General features: G+C 44.0%; 1 protein-coding gene across 1 annotated transcript in view; it reads left to right on the forward strand.

Annotated features, from left to right (window-relative positions):
- Window positions 1-23,438, forward strand: part of LOC124789140 (dorsal-ventral patterning protein Sog) — a 477,626-nt gene that overhangs the window by 440,331 nt on the left and 13,857 nt on the right. Inside the window, exons 10-13 of the mRNA XM_047256433.1 lie at window positions 113-396; window positions 4,001-4,321; window positions 12,869-13,166; window positions 16,872-17,011. Of these exons, the coding sequence (XP_047112389.1) occupies window positions 113-396; window positions 4,001-4,321; window positions 12,869-13,166; window positions 16,872-17,011 (1,043 nt within the window). The remainder of the gene's footprint in view (window positions 1-112; window positions 397-4,000; window positions 4,322-12,868; window positions 13,167-16,871; window positions 17,012-23,438) is intronic.

The raw sequence follows: 23,438 nt of genomic DNA on the forward strand, positions 1-23,438 counted from the left end.
AACGTCCACTGAACGAGGGTCGTTGTCTCCCACCCCATGCCTAGAGTGAGCTGCCTCATGCACAGTGCTTGCAGTCCGGTGGCGCGGTTGTATCCGCAGCTGTGCGTTGCAGACTCCGGCGAGGCGAGCGGGGAGCTGGGCCCGCCCGGGGTGCCGGAGCTGCGGCAGCTGACCGCCGGCGAGCTGTGGCTGGCCGTGTCGACGCAGCGCGCCGCCGTCGCCCGCGGCCGCCTCGCCCCGCGCCTCGTGGCCGCCGCCAGGGACGCCGAGAGGCCGGCGCACCTGCTGCCGCCCCCGCCCCCGCCACCGCCCACACCCGCACCCACACCTGCAACTGGTACCGCTCACGGGCTCGCCTGGGTCGCCGTCGACTCCGAGTGCACACTACACCTCGACGTGAGTACAAGTCTCGTACCGAACTTAGTTATTTCTTCAAATTTTAAGCGTGGCTGTGTGACAGCAACCAACAAGAGTATGACACGTATAAAACAGCCAATTGCTGGCAACAAAATTTTTCTTTTCGCAGGTTTCGTCAATGACTATGGGTGTCTTCATCACAAAATTTACAGTTACCTACGAAGATTGTAAATACGCTACTGGCCATTAAAATTGCTACACCAAGAACAAATGCAGATGATAAACGGAAATTCATTGGACAAATATATTATACTAGAACTGACATGTGATTATATTTTCACGCAGTTTGGGTGCGTAGATCCTGAGAAATCAGTACCCAGAACAATCACCTCTGGCCGTAATAACGGCCTTGACACGCCGGGGCATTGAGTCAAACAGAGCTTGGATGGCGTGTACAGGTATAGCTGCCCTTGCAGCTTCAACGCGATACCACAGTTCATCAAGACTGGCGTATTGTGACGAGCCAGTTGCTCGGCCACCATTGACCAGACGTTTTCAATTGGTGAAAGATCTGGAGAATGAGCTGGCCAGGGCAGCAGTCCACGATTTTTTCTATCCAGAAAGGCCCTTACTGGACCTGCAACATTCGGTCGTGCATTATCGTGCTGAAATGTAGGGCTTCGCAGAGATCGAATGAAGGATAGAGCCACGGGTCGTAACACATCTGAAATGTAACGTCCACTGTTCAAAGTGCCGTCAATGCGAACAAGAGGTGACCGAGACACATAACAAATGGCACCCCATACCATCACGCCGGGTGATACGCCAGTATGGCGATGACAAATACACGCTTCCAATGTGCGTTCACCTCGATGTCGCCAAACACGGATGCGACCATTATGATGCTGTAAACAGAACCTCGATGCATCCGAAAAAATGACGTTTTTCCATTCGTGCACCCAGGTTCGTCGTTGAGTACACCATCGCAGGCGCTCCTGTCTGTGATGCAGCGTCAAGAGTAACCGCAGCCATGGTCTCCATGCTGCTGCAAACATCCTCGAACTGTTGGTGCAATTGGTTGTTGTCTTGCAAAGGTCCCCATTTGTTGACTCAGGGATCGAGACGTGGCTGCACGATCCGTTACAGCCATGCGGATAAGATGCCTGTTATCTCGACGGCTAGTGATACGAGGCCGTCGGGATCCACCACGGCGTTCCTTATTACCCTCCTGAACCACCGATTCCATAATCTGCAAAAAGTCATTGGATCTAGACCAACTCGAGCAGCAATGTCGCGATACGATAAACCGCAAACGCGATAGGCTACAATCCGACCTTTATCAAAGTCGGCAACGTGATGATTCGCATTTCTCCTCCTTACACGAGGCATCACAACAACGTCTCACCAGGCGACGCCGGTGAACAGCTGTTTGTGTGCGAGAAATCGGTTGGAAACTTTCCTCATGTCAGCACGTTCTAGGTGTCGCCACCGGCTCCAATATTGTGTGAATGCTCTGAAAAGTTATTCATTTGTGTATCACAGCATCTTCTTCCTGTCAGTTAAATTTCACGTCTGTAGCACGTCATCTTCGTGGTGTAGCAATTTTAATGGCCAGTAGTGTATACAACCGTTAGCTCGGCGAAAGATCCATACCCAAAGACTGGAAAGTTGCACAGGTCACACCAATATTCAAGAAAGGAAGTAGGATTTATCCACTAAATTACAGGCCCATATTGTTAACGTTGATATGCAGCAGGATTTTAGAACATATATTGTGTTCGAACATTATGAATTACCTCGAAGAAAACGGTCTATTGACACGCAGTCAACATGGGTTTAGAAATCATCGTTCCTGTGAAACACAACTAGCTGTTTATTCACATGAAGTGTTGAGTTCTATTGACAAGGGACTTCAGATCATTTCTGGATTTGCGAAAGGCTTTTGGTACTGTACCACACAAGCGGCTCGTAGTGATATTGCGTGCTTATGGAATATCGTCTCAGTTATGTGACTGGATTTGTGATTTCCTGTCAGAGAGGTCACAGTTCGTAGTAATTGACGGAAAGTCATAGACTAAAACAGAAGTGATTTCTGGCGTTCCCCAAGGTAGTGTTATAGACCCTTTGCTGTTCCTTATCTGTATTAACGATTTTGGAGACAATCTGAGCAGCCGTCTTCCGTTGTTTGCAGATGACGCTGTCCTTTATCGACTAATAAACTCATCAGACGACCAAAACAAACTGCAAAACGATTTAGAAAAGATATCTGAATAGTGCGAAAAATGGTAGTTGACCCTAAATAACGAAAAGTGTGAGGACATTCACATGAGTGCTAAAAGGAACTCGTTAAACTTCGTTTACACGATAAATCAGTCTAATCTAAAAGCCGTAAGTTGAACTAAATACCTGGGTACTACAATTACGAACAACTTAATTTGGAAGGAAGACATAAAAAAGTTGTGCGACGGCTAACCAAAGGCGGCGTTTTATTGGCAGGACACTTCGAAAGTGTAACAGACCTACTAAGGAGACTGCCTACACTACGCTTGTCCGTCCTCTTTTAGAATATTGCTGCGCGATGTGGGATCCTTACCAGATAGGACTGACGGAGTACATCGAAAAAGTTCAAAGAAAGGCATCACGTTTTGTATTATCGCGAAATATGGGAGAGAGTGTCACAGAAATGATACAGGATTTGGGCTGGACATCATTAAAAGAAAGGCTTTTTTCGTTGCGACGGAATCTTCTCACGAAATTACAATCACCATCTTTCTCCTCCGAATGCGAAAATATTTTTTTTGACACCGACCTACATAGGGAGGAACGATCATTGCGATAAAATAAGGGAAATCAGAGCTCGTACGGAAAGATATAGGTGTTCATTCTTTCCGCGCGCTACACGAGATTGGAATAATAGAGAATTGTAATGGTGGTTCGATGAACCCTTTGCCAGGCACTTAAATGTGATTTGCAGGGTATCGATGTAGATGTAGATTTTAAATAAATCTTAAAATAGACATGAATAAAAATAAGCAATTTTTTTTATTACGAACAGATTTCTAAGAAGACTGTACTCACATGTGGTAACTGCCAAAGAATTTAATAGAGAGTAATGGTTTCTTCACGTAAAATACATCATTAAGGAGTTAGTATTAAAACGATATTCTCATTTAAGGACAATAATTTTCTCATCGCATTAAATGCTCTAGCTGGGTTGCTGGTAGCACTTTAGTACTCACGAGTGAGTCCTGCTTTCTTCGTGAGATTTTTGTCACAATCACAATGCTCGAAGTTTGCTGTCCGACCTACAAGAGATCTGCCTGGCCTTAGCTGTTGTCGTTACTACGCATTTCCAGTTCATAATCACATTACGAACAGTCGACTTGGGCGGCTTTAGAAAAGTTGAAACGTCGCTAATGTTTTGTCAATCCAGTGTTACCCAATGAGTAATCCACGTTCTAAATGACTGAGCTGTGGCTGTTCCCGCTCCCCGATAGACAGAAAAATACTCCTCGCCCTTTTTTATACTAACCTGTCCACCTCTTCTGACATCTAGTGGTGAATTCCAAATTCCAGATACTTTTGATCAGATAGTGCACTGTCGTTGGAATTGCTCAGCACAGGTTGGTGCGTGGCTGTGCAGGTGACGCTGATCCGCGGCGGCGGAGGCGGCGGAGGCGGCGAGTCGCGGGACGAGGAGGCGGAGGAGGCGGAGGAGGCGCGCGAGTGGCTGTCGGTGCAGCTGATGCTGGAGGCGCGGCCGCTGGAGGCTCCGGGCGCGCCCGTCTGGAGCCGCGAGCTGGCGGCGCTGAACGCCAGCCGGCGCGGCCGCGCCTTCCACCTGGAGGAGTCGCTGGCCGACGTGCCGGCCGCGGAGCTGGCCCGCCTCGAGTACGGCGTCTGCGACCTGCTGGTGCGCGACGCCACCACGGGGCAGCTGCTGCTCAGCGGCCGCCTGCCGCAGGTGGGTGGCACAGCGCGGCAAGGGCCGTGACCCGGTCGTTCAATGGGAGAGGCGGCAAGATAAGCAAACGCGTGTCTCGCCGTATCCGTAGATACTCGACCGTTTCCGAGAAAACGACAGTGAAAGCTTTCGAGGTACTTTATTTGCCATTCGGCACTCTGAAGTGGTGCCACAGTGACTATCGTCGAGGCTTCACTCTTTTACGCCCCGTGTTCGGAACTTTCATTTCACTATTTTCTTGATCTGTCTACCCATCTCCATAAAGGATTACTACACAAATCTGTAAAACAACTGACTGAAAAAAATCTGAAATTGTTTTCAGTCAAATTCCTGTTGCGTCGATAATACTGGTGGTGTTGCGCACATGTTCCCGAGAAGTGAGTTTCGTTCAGTTAGCAAGTATACCCCATTTATTGCCCGCCCGGTTAGCCGTGCGGTCTAACGCACGGCTTTCCGTATTGGGAAAGAGCGCCTGGTCTCCGGCACGAATCCGCCCGATGGACTTGTGTCGAGGTCCGGTGAGCCGGCCTGTATGTGGATGGTTTATAGACGGTTTTCCGTCTGCCTCGGCGAATGCGGGCTGGTTCCCCTTATTCCGCCTCAGCTACACTACGTCGGCGATTGCTGCGCAAACAAGTTCTCCACGTACGCGTACACCACTATTACTCTACCACGCAAACATGGGGGTTACACTCGTCTTGTGTGAGACACTCCCTAGGGAGGTCCACCGGGGACCGAACCGCACAATAACCCTGAAAGATTGGTTCGGTGTGGGGCGGCGGAGGGGTGAAGTGGACTGCGGTAGTTGTGGACTACTGCGGCTGCGGCGGGGACGGAGCCTCTCCGTCGTTCCTAGGCCCCTGGTTAACATACAGTACAGCACATCAATACCCATTTATTTCTGCTTTCTACAAGGATGAGCTTGTATTTAGTCGGTGCTGGCCTGCGCAGCTGATTTTTCTCTTCCTCAAGAAATCAGTAAGGGAAACACATCATTACCGAAATAGTTCTCAAAGCGAACAGATAGCAATGGATCTTACACACATGTATTACCTGATAAATGTAGGACACTTATTGTGAAACCCAGTTATAGTTTTACAATTGATGTAACTCCCCTATCTTGATAGGAAACATTCGTGCAGTAACCTTCTACTGATGGGTAGAAAAATGGAAAAATAAAAAAATAAAATGGAAACAATAATCGGGTTTCGAACACAGGGCGCAAAAGGTTGCAGCCGGGACGCTACCTACTGTGCCAAAGTTACAGTTGAAGTTATCGCGCGAAAATAGCATCTAAAATGTGTCAAATACCTTGACCGTCGTTTACCCAGAAACGGTCGAGTATCTAAGAGTAAGCGGAGACAAGTGTTCATTTATTTTGCCCCCTCTTACAGCGAGCGAAGTTTCTGGGAAGTTGGGCTATGGCATTTGCCGTATTTTCCTTGTCAGTAGAAAAGTAGCAGGTGAGGCTGAGGAAGGAAGTTAAAAAAATATAGGAATGTCAGGTTAGTGGTGCGTTCAGATGATCAGTTTGGGGTTGGGGCTGTGGTGAGGATAGGAGGAATAGAGTGATACAGTGATGCTAGAATAAGTATTATTATAAATCATCACACATTCAAAACATCACCGTCATTATCATGCATATAACGGCAGTCTTGGTCCATCTAACCACTATCTGCATTATAGTTAACTTTATCATCATTAACCACATCATCACTAACCCTGCTACCATTAACTCTAACACCACCCTGATAAGACTGCCCACGATCACCCATATCATAGTCATTCACATTCTGATCGCCCGCATCATCATTACCCATATTATCATTATCCATATTATCATTATCCATATCAGTGAGCTACGTGGCCTAGTGGCTAGCAGAATGGACTCATATTTGAGAGGAGGAGTGTTCAAATCCCCATCAAGTCATCCCGATTTGTGTTTTCCGAGCTTTCCCTCGATAGCTAAAGACGCTTAAGATTCCTCTGAAAGACACAGCCCATTTCCTTTGGCGTCCGTCCCTGATTCGAGCTTCTGCTCCGATTCTAATGACCTCATTGTTGAAAGAGTGTTAAAAATCTAATCTTCCGTTTCTATATTATCCATATCATTATGATCTTCTATGTCAGTCTTTTAGCTATATCATCCATCATTATCAGCTATCCTACATCCACTGCTAGATGAAGGAATGCTCCACACTGGTCCATACATTTTGTTCTTCAGCCATATGCATCCATGTTCCTCCTGGCTGTTTTCTAATGTTTCTACCCCTCATCCATTATGTCATCGTCTTCAGTTATGTCTCTTAGAAGCCAGTAAAGAGCTTCTGTCCATCATCTACCATTCATTCGGCAGGCTACAAGTCACCACCCACCTATCCCCAACGCCCATGGAACTCCACTCCATTATAATGACGTCAAAATACCTCATTTTAGAGCACACAGATATTAACGAGGATAGATGCGAGTGGAGTCTAATAATTGAGGCTGGTGACAATAAATGGCTTTGCCATTGCTTCAGAAGAGAAACAAAATTTAGAAATAATTCTCCTCGACTCTGTGATGAAAAATTGATCAGTCATAGTACTTAATAGTTCTGGATCCAGAGGTATTTAGTCTGAATCATGATTGTTGAAGAGACTTTGAGAATTTTTTTGTAATAAGAGGAATGATAACGCTATATACACAAGGTCTTTCAAAGTCTTTACATAAAACGCCTAGGGCTATAACTGGAGACAACTTTCGTTAGAGGTAAAATGTTCGCTGATGTGCTTCCCGGAGATGCTAGGCATCCTATTGTACTGGTTATGCCTCTGGTGGCAGCATATAAGTACTCTGCAGCGTGCGTATGCCTTGTGTGTTCTGTATGAAATACCGTCAGCCCGGCAAAATTTAAGTTCTGGATTCACTTCTAAAATAGGGGAGATTGGAGCTTAATAGACTGCCGTGGCAGAACGGTCGCAGTCACCTAACTTTGTCTACAGGCAATAATAGTTTCAGTTTCTCCCTATCTCAACTGTGAAGATGGGCATGGGTCCAAATAAAATATAAAGTAAATATGTGACACAGCCAATGTGTGTATTTCCTTTGTGTCTTAAAATATAAAATGTTAAAAATATATAAGTTCTCATATACACCGTCCATTCACATTACTGTTACCACCTGTTAAAAGCTTCAATAACCATCGTTTGTAGTGCGGATGGCTGCGGTACGCACAAGTAAACAGTCAGTGACGTTCTGAAAGGTAACCGGGATATGCAGCCATGCAATCTTTACAGTTTACGCTAGGTTTCTCGGTTGACGATCCATGGCGTGATGTTCTCACAATTCTCGGTTTGCTTTAAATCCGCGAAGTTTGGTGGGCAGAGGAGTATGGTAAACTCAATCTGGCGCCCTTCGAACCACGCTCGTACAGTGTGAGCTGTATGATACGTCGCGTTGTTCTGCTGGTAGATACCATCGTGCCGACGAAAAACAAACTGCTTATATAAGCGCACATAGTTCCCAAGAATAGATGCATACTTGTGTCGATCCATTGTACCTTCCAGAGTGATGATATGTCGCAGGGAATGCCACGAAAACATTCCCCATAACGCTCCCTCCTGTGGCCTGAACTCTTCCGCTGATTGTTGCAGAGTGTTTCCCAACGGCCATCTGTCTTCTGAAAAGGCCACCTGTCGGCACTCACTGGAAGTCCAGTAGTGGTATTTGCTTGCAAATTCCAGCCTCGATCGTCGATGAACAGCGTCAGCATGGGTGCACGAACGAGGCGCCTGCTGTAGACGCCCGCAAGCAGCAGCGTTCGCTGACCGGTCGTTGAGTTGGCACTGTTGGTAGCCCATTGCTTCATCTGCGCGGCCAGTTGCTCAACAGGTTCACGTCTTTTCACCTGTGCGCACCTCCCCTGTCATCTGCGACCCGTGGTGCGCCACAGTTGCTTTGTTGCCAGTTTTGGATAGCGCCATTTTGCTATGCACAGTATACTCTTATCAACAGTTTACAAATGAAGCCACTTCGAAAATTCTTCTACCCTTGGCCTGAAAGACAATGATCATGCCCTTTTGGACATTAGATAAATCACTCTGTTTCCGCATTACGATACTGACTGCGCTTTTTTTCCGCGTCCTCCCTTCCTACACTCTTCATATACCCTCCACTGCTGAAGTTGTCACCTGCTGTGCGCGCTTGGTCATTGCACGTTGGCATGAAACGTAGGCGGTGGTGACATTAATGTGTCTGGACTGTGCAGATACCGGGTGATCAAAAAGTCAGTATAAATTTGAAAACTGACTATATCACTGAATAATGTAGATAGAGAGGTACAAATTGACACACATGCTTGGAATGACACGGGGTTTTATTATAACCAAAATAAAAACAAACGTTCAAAAATGTCCGACAGATGACGCTTCATCTGATCAGAATAGCATTAATTAGCATAACAAAGTAAGACAAAGCAAAGATGATGTTCTATACAGCAAATGCTCAATATGTCCACCATCATTTCTCAACAATAGCTGTAGTCGAGGAATAATGTTGTGAACAGCACTGTAAAGCATGTCCGAAGTTATGGTGAGGCATTGGCGTCGGATGTTGTCTTTCAGCAGCCCTAGAGATGTCGGTCGATCACGATACACTTGCGACTTCAGGTAACCCCAAAGCCAATAATGGCACGGACTGAGGTCTGGGGACCTGGGAGGCCAATCATGACGAAAGTGGCGGCTGAGCACACGATCATCACCAAGGAGATCTTTTACGCGCCTAGCAATATGGGATGGAGCGCCATCCTGCATAAACATCGTACGTTCCTGCAGGTGTTTATCAGCCAGGCTGGGGATGATGCGATTCTGTAACATATCGGCGTACCTCTCACCCGTCACGGTAGCAGTTTTGCTGCCCAGCACCATCTGTCGGACATGTTGTGAACTTCGTTTTTTTTTTTTTTCTAATAACACCCCATGTCGTTCCAAGCATGTGTGTCAATTTTTACCCCTCTATGTACATTATTCCGTGGTTTATTAAGTTTTCAAATTGAAACCTTCCCGTCTCCTCTCTCACTTTCGTTATTGATAACCTTCTCTTTTACAATAACCTATGTAACTTTTTCTTAGGATTTCTTTCTCTTGCTTAATAATAAGAAATGAAATCTTCCCTTTGAAATTTATTCTCTTTCTCTATCTTCGCATACAAATTTAATTGCTGCTTATTAAAAGTGATTTTCTGATTATTTCGACGAAACATAGGATGTGTCGTCGTCGTGGCCCTCACTCGTTATCTGCAATCCCCAAAACTGTTCCTTACCTTTTTTACTGTTACTGGATCGCCATCTGACTGCTACATCGAACTGCGACATTAATATACTTACTCTGTTTTACTATACTCTATTAGCTGCTGGTGGGCTTTCATAATAAGTGGCTGTATTTATTACCACAGCTGACGTTATTCTTTAATAGCAAAGCTGACGTTATTCTTTAATTAATTTGACTGAAGTTACGTAATTCATAGTTAAACTTTTTCTTGACAACAATAAAATTGTGCAGAGTTTTACGTTGATGGTTTTTGGGATGGATTATAATTAGAAATGCAATATTGCTGGCAAAAGTTAATTATATTCTGAATGAAATGATTTTACAAACGTTCAAATGAGACTTACCTTTTACAATAATCTTACAACTAGCAATGCGCAAACATACCTTCAGTAGTCTTGAGTTTCTCAAAAAATTAATTCAATAATATTAGTTCCTCTTATTATAATAGTTAGCTGATGTCTCTGTACATCCGTTTATAATCTCTTGTAAATCATAGCTAGTGGCTGGCAGGCACTCTACTCCTCTCAACCTCTCGCTTCAGACCTGTTACCGACTCGCTTCACATCTCGCTTACTATTGACTTCCTACGAACGCTAAAGTGCGGTCTCTCCCGCCAACAATGCTTTCTGGTGCAGGCAATCCCTGCTACCATTACAAAATGTATCAATGCGCGGTCTTTCCCGCTCTTTTCTTAAAATGTATCCATACGCGGTCTCTCCCGCCCTTTTCAAAATTATATCAATTTGCAGTCTCTCTTGTCAAAAATACTTTGGTGCAGACATTTCCTACTACCACAATTATAAAATGTATCAATGCGCGGTCTTTCCCGCTCTTTTATTAAAATGTATCCATACGCGGTCCCTCCCGCCGTTCTGTAAAATTATATCGATTTGCGGTCTCTCTTGTCAACAATACTTTGGTGCAGACATTCCCTGCTACCACAATTATTTCCAACATGACAAATATTAATTATTCCTACTTAATCCTATTAATAAAGTATAAACATCTTTCATAAATTGTGATTTGACAATGTTGTTGTTGTTGTGGTCTTCAGTCCTGAGACTGGTTTGATGCAGCTCTCCATGCTACTCTATCCTGTGCAAGCTTCTTCATCTCCCAGTACCTACCGCAACCTACATCCTTCTGAATCTGCTTAGTGTATTAATCTCTTGGTCTCCCTCTACGATTTTTACCCTCCACGCTGCCCTCCAATACCAAATTGGTGATCCCTTGATGCCTCAGAACATGTCCGACCAACCGATCCCTTCTTCTAGTCAAATTGTGCCACAAACTTCTGTTCTCCCCAATCCTATTCAATACCTCCTCATTAGTTATGTGATCTACCCATCTAATCTTCAGCAATCTTCTATAGCACCACATTTCTAAAGCTTCTATTCTCTTCTTGTCCAAACTATTTATCGTCCATGTTTAACTTCCATACATGACTACACTCCATACAAATACTTTCAGAAACGACTTCCTGGCACTTAAATCTATATTCGATATTAACAAATTTCTCTTCTTCAGAAACGCTTTCCTTGCCATTGCCAGTCTACCTTTTAAATCCTCTCTACTTCGACCATCATCAGTTATTTTGCTCCCCAAATAGCAAAACTCCTTTACTACTTTAAGTGTCTCATTTCCTAATCTAATACTCTCAGCATCTCCCGACTTAATTCGATTACATACCATTTTCCTCGTTTTGCTTTTGTTGATGTTCATCTTATATCCTCCTTTCAGGATGCTATCCATTCCGTTCAACTGCTCTTCCAAGTCCTTTGCTGTATCTGACAGAATTACAATGTCATCGGCGAACCTCAAGGTTTTTATTTCTTCTCCATGGATTTTAATACCTACTCCGAATTTTTCTTTCGTTTCCTTCACTGCTTGCTCAATGTACAGATTGAATAACATCGGCAAGAGGCTACAACCCTGTCTCACTCCCTTCACTTCCATGCCCCTCAACACTTATAACTGCGATTTGGTTTCTGTACAAATTGTAAATAGCCTTTCGCTCCCTGTATTTTACCCCTGCCACCTTCATAATCTGAAAGAGAGTATTCCAGTCAACATTGTCAAAAGCTTTCTCTAAGTCTACAAATGCTAGAAACGTAGGTTTGCCTTTCCTTAATCTTTCTTCTAAGATAAGTCGTAAGGTCAGTATTGCCTCACGTGTTCCAATAGTTCTACGGAATCCAAACTGATCTTCCCCGAGGTCGGCATCTACTAGTTTTTCCATTCGTCTGTAAAGAATTCGCGTTAGTATTTTGCAGCCGTGACTTATGAAACTGATAGTTCGGTAATTTTCACATCTGTCAACACCTGCTTTCTTTGGGATTGGAATTATTATATTCTTCTTGAAGTCTGAGGGTATTTCGCCTGTCTCATACATCTTGCTCACCAGATGGTAGAGTTTTGTCAGGACTGGCTCTCCCAAGGCGTTAGTAGTTCTAATGGAATGTTGTCAACTCCCGGAGCCTTGTTTCGATTTATGTCTTTCAGTGCCCTGTCAAACTCTTCACGCAGTATCGTATCTCCCATTTCATCTTCATCTACATCCTCTTCCATTTCCATAATATTGTCCTCAAGTACATCGCCCTTATATAGACCTCCTATATACTCCTTCCACTTTTCTGCTTTCCCCTCTTTGCTTAGAACTGGGTTTCCATCTGAGCTCTTGATATTCATACAAGTGGCTCTCTTTTCTCCAAAGGTCTCTTTAATTTTCCTGTAGGCAGTATCTATCTTATCCCTCGTGAGATAAGCCTCTACATCCTTACATTTATCCTCTAGCCATCCCTCTTTAGCCGTTTTGCACTTCCTGTCAATCTCATTTTTGAGACGTTTGTTCCTTTTTCCCTGCTTCATTTGCTGCATTTTTATATTTTCTCCTTTCATCAATTAAATTCAATATTTCTTCTGTTATCCAAGAATTTCTACTAGCCCTCGTCTTTTTACCTACTTGATCCTCTGCTGCCTTCACTACTTCATCCCTCAGAGGTACCCATTCGTCTTCTACTGTACATATTTCCCCCATTCCCGTGAATTGTTCCCTTATGCTGTCCCTGAAAGTCTGTACAACCTCTGGTTTGACAATAAACAATAGAAATATACACGTCTTACAAAATTTACACTGACTTTTTGATCACCCTGTATTTTCAACACAAATTTTTCAGGTTGTGACTTAACGAATTAACAGCAATAGCGGTCCTAGCATAGTTCCTTCGTGTGTCGGCAGACGAAGGTGCCGGCGTCGTGCCAGCCGCGGTCCACGGACAACGACGTGGTGCCGGTGCTGCACCAGGAGGCGGCGGGGGCGGGGGCGGGCCCCGGGGGCGAGTCTGGCCCGTGCCTGTGGGAGCAGCGCTTCTACGAGGAGGGCGCGCAGTGGCGGGCGCCCGGCTGCCGCGCCTGCCACTGCCTGCGGGGGCGGGCCCGCTGCGAGCCGCAGCTCTGCCCGCCCGCGCCCGCCTCCTGCCCGCCCGACGGCCGCAAGCCCACGCCGCCGCCCGGAGACTGCTGCCCCGCCTGCCACAGTGAGTAGCGCCGCCTGCGTCTCCGCTGCCAAGGCTCCTCTTTATTCGTGCCTCGCAAGGTCGCCTTCCGTTCATTATTTTGTTTCCGAGTCATCAGTCTTGTCACTGGTTTGCACCGGCCCGCCACAAATTCCTCTCCTGTGCCAGCTTCTTCATCTCAGAGTAGCACTTCCAACTTGTGTCCTCAATTATTTGCTGGAGGTATTTCAATCTCGTGTTTTGCTCTACAATTTTTACCCTCTACAGCACCCACTAGTATCACAGAAATTATTTCCTGAATTCTTAACAGATCTCCTGTCATCCTGTCCCTCCTTGTTGTCCGATTCTGTGCAAAACCTTCTCATTCCTTGCCTTATCAGTCCACCTAATTTTCAGAATTCGTCTGTAGCACCGCATCTCAATTCCTTCTATTCTCTTACGTTCCGGTTTTTCCACCATCCAAGTTTCCGTACCATACAATGATGTGCTTCACAGTACATTCTCAGAAATTTGTTCCTCAAGTTAAGACCTATCTTTGATAATGAGCGTAGAAAGCTCTGCGAAGGTGGTACATGTCTACAGCAATCATCTACACATATACTGTCATCACTTGTACAATACGGAAGAGAGCATGAGGTTTCACGTTCAGGGGATGACCCGGGCATTACAATCAGTACAAGCTCGAATAGGGCAGAGAAATGGAAGGATATCGTTGATGTACTTTTCAGGCGATCTGTGGCACAAGTTACGATAAGTGGTTTAAAGAAATCATGGGGAAGCTAAATCTACATCACCACATAGCAATTTTACACCCCCTGCCCCCCCCCCCCCCCACTGGATTGGGAGGAGTCCACTGTACTAGTACAGGAAAGAAGTGATTAAGTGGGATTACAGACAAATAAATTAAGTTAACGATCAGTGAATAACCACATTCTCCACGGATTAATCATGTTGTAGCTGTAGAAGTGGGATTAGATATGTTTGATTCAGTTAGAGGCAAGAACCTTTCATTATATTTATCATCCATTCGTAAATTGGACTCCTACAGATATACTGTTTTTTTTACAATGGATAGACAGACCTACGTGTCTACCCAAGGATAATTGCGATTGTGTAGCGCTATAGATATGGCATTATTAATGCCTGTATACCTCTTCTAGAAATACATAATTAACAATGGAAAACCGTTCGTGACAATTTGTGTGTGTGTGTGTGTGTGTGTGTGTGTGTGTGTGTGTGTGTGTGTATGAATGGCAACATATGGATGAGAAACCCGGTCCTAGCTGAAGTAGGATAACAACGGCAACAGAGATGTGATACAGGCACGTACTGCTGCACATATCACAAACTAGTCTGAGAATAAGTGAAGATATACTGGGAAATACATTAATAATAACAATTTAAATGCGGTACAATACTTCGATTGGACATATACTGCATCACAGTCTTGGTACGCTGTAATAACAGAAGAGATAGCAGAGGGAAGGTGAAAATGAGGAAAGTCACGATAGAAGTCTTAGTTGACTTCAATAAATAATGAACATTTTGGCAAATAGAACGAGCACCTGAGGCATTATTGTCAATAGACCATGACGCTCTTCATCAAGCGTAATGTTTTTATACAGCTAGAATGACATTGCCCAATAGGTTGGGTGCGCCCAACTAAACATAACTTATGAGCATGCAAGTTTTATCGGCGAATTTCGGTGATGAAATCTTCTCGGGTTATCAGCCTGGTCAAGGCGTCGTTCTGAGGCAACCTTTCGGCAAGTTTCCTACTCGTCATCTTCAAGCGAAATCCCTCGCCTGAAGATGACGATTAGGAAACTTGTCGAAACGCTGGCGCACAACGGCACCTTGACTCGGCTGATAACCGGAGAAGACTTCATCATGAAATAGAACTCGTTTCGTGATTGAATTTCTACAATAGTAAACAATTCAATGTGTGAACTGATGTCGATCCACAAAAATACACTACTGGCCATTAAAATTGGTACACCACGAAGATGACGCGCTACAGACGCGAAATTTAACCGACAGGAAGAAGATACTGTGATATGCAAATGACTAGCTTTTCAGAGCATTCACACAAGGTTGGCGCCGGTGGCGACACCTACAACGTGCTGACGTGAGCAAAGTTTCCAACCGATTTCTCATACACAAACAGCAGTTGCCAGCGTTGCCTGGTGAAACGTTGTTGTGATGCCTCGTGTAAAGGGGAGAAACGCGTACCATCACGTTTCCGACTTTGATAAAGGTCGGATTATAGCCTATCGCGATTGCGGTTTATCGTATCGCGACATTACTGCTCGCGTTGGTCAAGATCCAATGACTGTTAGCAGAATATGGAATCGGTGGGTTCATAAGGGTAATACGGAACGCCGTGCTGGATCCCAACGGCCTCGTATCACTAGCAGTCGAGATGACAGGCATCTTATCCGCATGGCTGTAACGGATCGTGCAACCACGTCTCGATCCCTGAGTCAACAGATGGGAACGTTTGCAAGACAACAACCATCTGAACGAACAGTTCGAAGACGTTTGCAGCAGCATGGACTATCAGCTCGGAGACCATGGGTGCGGTTACCCTTGACGCTGCATCACAGACAGGAGCGCCTGCGATGGTGTACTCAACGACGCACCTGGATGCACGAATGGCAAAACGTCATTTTTTCGGATGAATCCAGATACTGTTTACAGCATCATGATGGTCGCATCCGGGTTTGGCGACATCGCGGTGAACGCACATTGGAGGCGTGTATTCGTCATCGCCATACTGGCGTATCACCCGGCGTGATGGTAGGAGTGCCATTTGTTATACGTCTCGGTCGCCTCTTGTTCGCATTGACGGTACTTTGAACATTGGACGTTACATTTCAGATTTGTTACGACCCGTGGTTCTACCCTTCATTCGATCCCTGCGAAACCCTAAATTTCAGCAGGATAATGCACGACCGCATGTTGCAGGTCCTGTACATTCCTTTCTGGATACAGAAAATGTTAGACTGCTGCCCTGGCCAGCACTTTCTCCAGATCTCTCACCAATTGGGAACGTCTGGTCAATGGTGGCCGAGTAACTGTCTCGTCACAATACGCCAGTCATTACTCTTGATGAACTGTGCTATCGTGTTGAAGCTGCATGGGCAGTTGTGTTGGTTAGTGAGGCTGGAGTGGCCGAGCGGTTCTAGGCGCTACAGTCTGGAACCGCGCGACCGCTACGGTAGCATGATCGAATCCTGCCTCGGGCATGGATGTGTGTGATGTCCTTAGGTTAGTTAGGTTTAAGTAGTTCTAAGTTCTAGGGGGCTGATGACCCCAGAAGTTAAGTCCCATAGTGCTCAGAGCAATTTGAACCATTTTGTTGGTTAGTGATAGTTGTTGTTGTTGTTGTTGGTGGTGGTGGTGGTGGTGGTGGTGGTGGTGGTGGTGGTAGTAGCAGTGATCAACTATTTACACAGCTGAATTAAATCCTCCTCATAATACAAGGGTGGTTAAGTTAACCTTTTCCACATGACTGTTCGATTACTCTTGTTGATTTGCCTTGATGTTGGAAAGTAGCCTCCCATTACATTATTAAAACATGAAGCTGACATAACGTTTAGCCACAACCTTGGACTGGTTGATTACCTAAAAAACCGGACTTCGTAGTATAGCAAAGCATGGCGAGTGCTCCAGTGCTGCAGTGGTTTGTGCCGCAGACACAGTGTTTGCCTCTGCCCTGTGCAGACGAGACGAGCGCCCAGGAGAGCCGCTGGGGCGTGCGGCGCGGCTGCTCCGTGTCTGGCGAGTTCCACGCAGCCGGCTCCTCCTGGTACCCCTACGTGCCGCCGCACGGCTTCGACACCTGCGTCACCGTCTCCTGTGACGTGAGTATCTGCACCACTCTACAAACGCCTCGTGTTGACGTGACTATCTACTCCACTCTGCACTCTACAACACCGTCCTCACTTACGAATACTCTCACAAGGGAACCTCCCCATCGCACCCCCCTCAGATTTAGTTATAAGTTGGCACAGTGGATAGGCCTTGAAAAACTGAACACAGATCAATCGAGAAAACAGGAAGAAGTCGTATGGAACTATGAAAAAAATAAGCAAAATATACAAACTGAGTAGTCCATGAAGATAGGCAACGTCAAGGGTAATCTGAGCTCAGGAGCGCCGTGGTCCCGTGGTTAGCGTGAGCAGCAGCGGAACGATAGGTCCTTCGTTCAAGTATTCCCTCGAGTGAAAAGTTTTAATTTTTTATTTTCAGACAATTATTATCTGTCCGTCCGATGCGATCACTTTTTTGGGAGTGATTATCACATCGACAAGAAAACCTAAATCGGGCAAGGTAGAAGAATCTTTTTACCCATTCGCCAAGTGTACAAGTTAGGTGGGTCGACAACATATTCCTGTCATGTGACGCACGTGCCGTCACCAGTGTCGTATAGAATATATCAGACGTGTTTTCCTGTGGAGGAATCGGTTGACCTATGACCTTGCGATCAAATTTTTTCGGTTCCCATTGGAGAGGCACGTCCTTTCGTCTACTAATCGCACGGTTTTGCGGTGCGGTCGCAAAACACAGACACTAAACTTATTACAGTGAACAGAGACGTCAATGAACGAACGGACAGATCACAACTTTGCGAAAATAAAGAAAGTAAAATTTTCATTCGAGGGAAGACTTGAACCAAGGACCTCTTGTTTCGCAGCTGTTCACGCTAACCACGGGACCACGGCACACCTGATCCAAAATTATCCTTGTATTGCTTATGTTCCACATGGACTACTCAGTTTGCATATTTTGCTTTTTTTTCATAGTTCCACACAACTTCTTCCTGTTTTCTCGATTGATCTGTGTTCAGTTTTTCAAGGCCTATCCACTGTGCCAACTTATAACTAAATCTGAGGGGAGTGCGATGGGGAGGTTCCCTTGTCAGAGCACCCACCACATCCCCAGCACATCTGTTTCTGCTGCTTCCCATATAACCCTCCCATTACCCTGCAGCATCAGTCTGTCAGACGTGTAAATCCATAAAGTAGGCCAGCTGTAATAACTTCTCGGTTTCACACCACAATCTACATTGAGAGGTACATGAAAGACCGGTCACAAATGTCGTAACACAGTTTTCATTATAGCTGAACATTCCCAGAACTAAAATTGAATAGTTTGTGTCGTAATTCCTTAAGTTCCAGAACCAAATGTTTGTTTTCTGTTCGTGACTACTGTGGTGTGCGTACTGTAAGACCTTCGGTACACACACCATCAGATTATTTGACTTGTCGCTCAAACGAAATAGGCAAGTGTCAGCAATACCTCTCGTGGTCTTATCGTGGCGTGTTTATCTTCTGCCGTTTGGTCAGACGATAGAAATGCCACTTGCACGCTTAGAGTAGCAGATTGACGGTGACCAACTTTAAACAGAACTTGATTAATTTTCACACACATTTATTAAAATAATGACAAGCGTAAACATTACGTAACTTGATTCTGGATGCTATTTACAATTGACAATCTGAAGTTCCTTTGGTCTTTGTATGTTAATCTTATTTTCTCATATCTCTCATACTTGACAAAGTGTCTATACATTTCTCTTCATGGCTGTGTACAGGAATATGATAATCTTATTAGGCGCAGACTTAAACTTGACTATAGACTGGTACAGACTGGTACAGACTAATGCAGACTGGTACAGACTGGTGCAGACAAGTGCAGACTGACTAATCGGGGGTCTGTACACTTGTTATAATACCTCGCGCGTTCAGGTATCACTGCGCGAGTGTGACCCGCGAGGAGAAAAGGTTCTACGTTAGCAGCAATCTCATAGGCTGCGTTACATATTAATACGCGGATCGGCGGAAGCAGAATTTGGTTCGTATCTAAGACAGCGCCATCTCGTAGTGCGGAGACGGACGAGCGCTGCACCTGCGCTGTTGTGCTTAGCGGAGCGCGCGCTAGTGGGAATGTTGTGTTGGCGCTGACTACGCGGAACTATGTACACAACTACTACACATCTGGTTATCTTATTCTATGTTGTGTGCCATATTTTATACATTACCTATACACAGGGTGTTTCAAAGTTTTTGCGACATGCGTGTATGTGTAGTGGATTACATCTTGGGGAACAACTTTCACCAGGGACAAAATATTCGGTAACGTTTCCCAGCAACCTTAGGCATCGTTTCAGCCTGGTTATGCCTCTGACAAGGAGACCATTGGACCTGTTAATCACGTATTTTGATGAGTCTGAGGAATGTTGTAGAGGGACCTGTCCTGGAGACCTGGTTAGTTTTTTTCATGCGACTGTCTCCAGTTTCCGAAAAACTCGATGTGGAAGTTTTATGCGTATCTTCTATACCTGTAATGTTAGTCATATTTGGACCACGCGGAAGTAGCTCAGCGGGTAATGTTCACGGCTACCGAGATAGCAATCTAGGTTCAGATCCTCTCTGTGTACTTCCTGTTCTTGTTTAATTTTTTTTTCAAATACATCGTACAGAATATCATTAAATTGTAAATGTCATGCAAAATTATTCAAAAATAGTCGTTTTCGCCGTAGTAATTTCATTAATAAATGAATCATTGCCGCAAACTTTTTTCAGATGTGTATTGCGTTTGTTATAGAACAGACTACAGGATCGTCTTACTCGTTATCGCTTGCATCGCCTGCTGTGCTAGAACAGAATTCTGGATGGTATTTGTTTAGAAGCACTCGAAGTACATATTTGTAGAACATCACTTTCACTTAATGAAAGCTAATGCCTTTTTCAGAGGTGATACTGGAAAACGGAGTTCGTTTACTCTTTAATTAACTTCGAAACAAACCACTCATATTTGATTATTCCTGTGAAAGCAGGTGCACTAAATTGATGCAGACTTAAAGAACTAATTTTTTATGGAATTTTCCCTGGAAGCGATTTCTCTATTAGTATTTAGCAAGCTGGGAACATTTTGAATTCATTTCGTGAAAATTTTAACCTGCCTGTAAAAACAAACGCCACATTGGTAGAAAAGTAGAGTACATTTGGATGAGATAGTTCTTACGGTGCAGATGATGCTTTTCTTTCATCTACAAAGATTTGATTGGATAGCTTCTGATCTGTCTGTCCTCCCGGGGTATCAAGCGAACGTTGACCAAACGCTGAGAATTTAAATTGCGAATCAGAAACTGAATTCACATTTGAAGTGAGTTTGCTGTAATGATTGCTTTGTTAATGAAATTACTATGGCGAAAATCATAATTTTGCATGACATGTACTATTTAATGATACTCTCTACGATGAAACTGAAAAAATAGAAAACACGGGTAGTATTTGAACCTGTAGCGACAGCGCGATGGCTGTGAACCTCACCCACCGCACTACTTCCGCGTGATCGAAGCATTACTAATGTTGCAGGTATACAACGTACGCACAAAACATCGATTTTCTCCGAAACTAGGAACCATCGCGTTAAAGGCCACTAGACAGTAACTCAGGAAAACTTCGTCTACAACATACCGAACTCGTCAAAATCCACGATGAATAGATCTGATTGTCCCGTTGTGAGGCAGCAGGACCTTGGCCCTGCGGCCTTCGAATGCAATGCGTGTTGCCTATCATCCAGGCATCTGCTCCACGTGAAAGACGGTACGCCGATCAAAACTGATGTCTGATCCTCTTCCATTTTTTTTTTTTCCTCAGCTTCGACACTCATTGTTATGATTTTCTTGCTGAAAATGACTCTGTCAGTTAACTGTTGTAGGTTGTATGCAGCACACCTGTTAGCAGACCCTCCTGGTTGCGGGATATCTCGTCGTCCCGGGGTTAAGAAACATCAAAGGACACCTAATGCCGTTGGGAACCGTCGACGAACATTTTGTTACAAACAAACGTTATTCCCCATGACGTGATCTACTACCCACAGACATTTGTCGCAAATACTTGGAAACACCCTGTATTTACAATTAATTTGTATCTGGCGTAACATTACTGGCAAAAAGAACTTATGAGGTAAGGTCTACAGCTAATAAACATTTGAGGTGAAAGAAATGCATAAATAAATTCAATATTCTTATACTGTGTATCTACCCTGTCAGTTCAAAAAGTTTCGAGACCAGATTAATAAAAAAACAGAAAAAATTAAGACGGTTGTTTTAATGATTCAGGTGTCCTCCCACATGAGTACAACAGCAGTGGATTTGGTGTCAATTGTGCTCCCTCTGAGCCCACGAACTGTGTACATGAGTTGAGGAAAACACATTGACTTTTGGGCTTATTTGTTAAAAGAGCAAGTAATTTAATTAGAATCATATTCCTAATAAAACGGCTTTTTATCCCTTATTTTTGAGTTTAAAACTAAATGGTTACTTTGCCCACTCATGTCGGAGATTATAATCTCTTATTTCTGTGCATTTATGTGTATTGCTACTCAGCTTGAAAAATAGGAATATCTTAGCCTGACCACTTTTCCCAGCTCAGCCCTACTTACTCTGTAATGCGGACGGTGCTCCACTTTTAATACAAACTAGAAAGCAGAGAGAACAAAATGTTCAGATAACAGCTAGATAGTGACAAGAGGATAGTCCAGCACGTGGATTTGTAAGTTGCTTGATGCTTGCGGTGATTCTGCTCATTTGATGTGGAAGAAGTGGTGAGACGGACAACAGCAATCATTCACTCCGAAACACACACAAATCGAATGAAAATTATTTTAAAATACGGACATGTGTTGTATTACCCTATTTACTTGCAAAACTCTGCTTTTATGTACAATCAATGTTTGAAGGTTACTTAAGGCCGCAGAAGCAAAACTTGCTGAAGAAGCAATAACGTGTAACAGACGGTTATTAGCAGCAGATTCACAAGAGTCGTAAATAATGAATTATTTGGAAAAAAGTTACATATTTGTATGAAACAAACAAAATCATAGGCAGCATCCGTAGAGTCATACTTCTCAAAACAGAAGTTGCTGAGTTTTACGTTCGTCTCTTATTCATCATCGAAGTTTAAATGTGAAGTTTGAGTGAAAGGATTAAAACACAGTGGAGTGGAAGAGCTCCTGGCAAAAGTCCGCACTAAGTGATCATTGTGTCTTCTGGTAATGTACTACTGCCGTGTGAATACACGGAAAATGATTTAGCATGACAACATGGTTTCCTTGTGAAATGTGCATACTGTTTCGTTCTTTTGTGTTTTAATCATTTTATTGAAACTCCATATTAGCACTTTGATGACGAATAAGGGAAGACCATTAGGCAACACTGCGACTTCTATTTTAGGATACGTAACTCTCTTCATACCAAATGTGCTTACATGTATTGTTTCAATTAAACGTTTAGCTTTTTGTCAAATAATACCTTATTTATGGCTCTTACAAATTTGCCGGTAATGATGGTCTGTTGTAAGTCATTTTTTCTTCAGAGGCTTCTGCTTCTCAAGGCTGTAAGTCCGTTAGACATGAGACATCAATTGTACATAAACTATGCTTTTATAAATAAGTGACGTTTGTGGGTGGTAGAGTATACAAATCCGTATTTTATATCATTTTTGTACGATTTCTACTGTTCCAGCTGGAGAGCTTGGGAGTGGCATGAAGCGAATGTTCTCTTGCACAGACATTCATGAAGGAACTAATTCCAGAATAAATCGAACACTACAAATAAAAAGAGCCTATAGAGACGTGATCCAACTTTGTGAACCACTGGTACATTAGTAGAATATGTGACATTACCGACAAGCATCAGAAACTCCTGTTCTCACCATGATTCTGTAAAGAATCGAATTCTCATGTACAAAACTCATCTCAGTGTTTATGACGTCATATCTCCTGAACTATGTGTGGTATAATGATATAATTTTGCAGATATATTCAGTAGGTTATATGTATACTGTCCGCCAATTTTCCTGCGAATAGAATCTGTAGCAAATAAGTAATAAATTAGAACGTTGAGTCTAATGCTGAAGATTAACTGCAGAAGCAGTGAAAATGTAGTAAATGATACCGTTTTTTTTTTTTTTTTTTTTTTTGCTTTAATTTTTGTGTGTGTGTGTGTGTGTGTGTGTGTACAGGGTGTTACAAAAAGGTACGGCCAAACTTTCAGGAAACATTCCTCACACACAAATAAAGAAAAGATGTTGTGAGGACATGTGTCCGGAAGCACTTAATTTCCATGTTAGTGCTCATTTTAGTTTCGTCAGTATGTACTGTACTTCCTCGATTCACCGCCAGTTGGCCCAATTGAAAGAAGGTACTGTTGACTTCGGTGCTTGTGTTGACATGCGACTCATTGCTCTACAGTACTAGCATCAAGCACATCAGTACGTA

Source organism: Schistocerca piceifrons, chromosome 3 (assembly GCF_021461385.2).
Source record: "Schistocerca piceifrons isolate TAMUIC-IGC-003096 chromosome 3, iqSchPice1.1, whole genome shotgun sequence".
Classification (NCBI taxonomy): Eukaryota; Metazoa; Arthropoda; class Insecta; order Orthoptera; family Acrididae; genus Schistocerca; species Schistocerca piceifrons.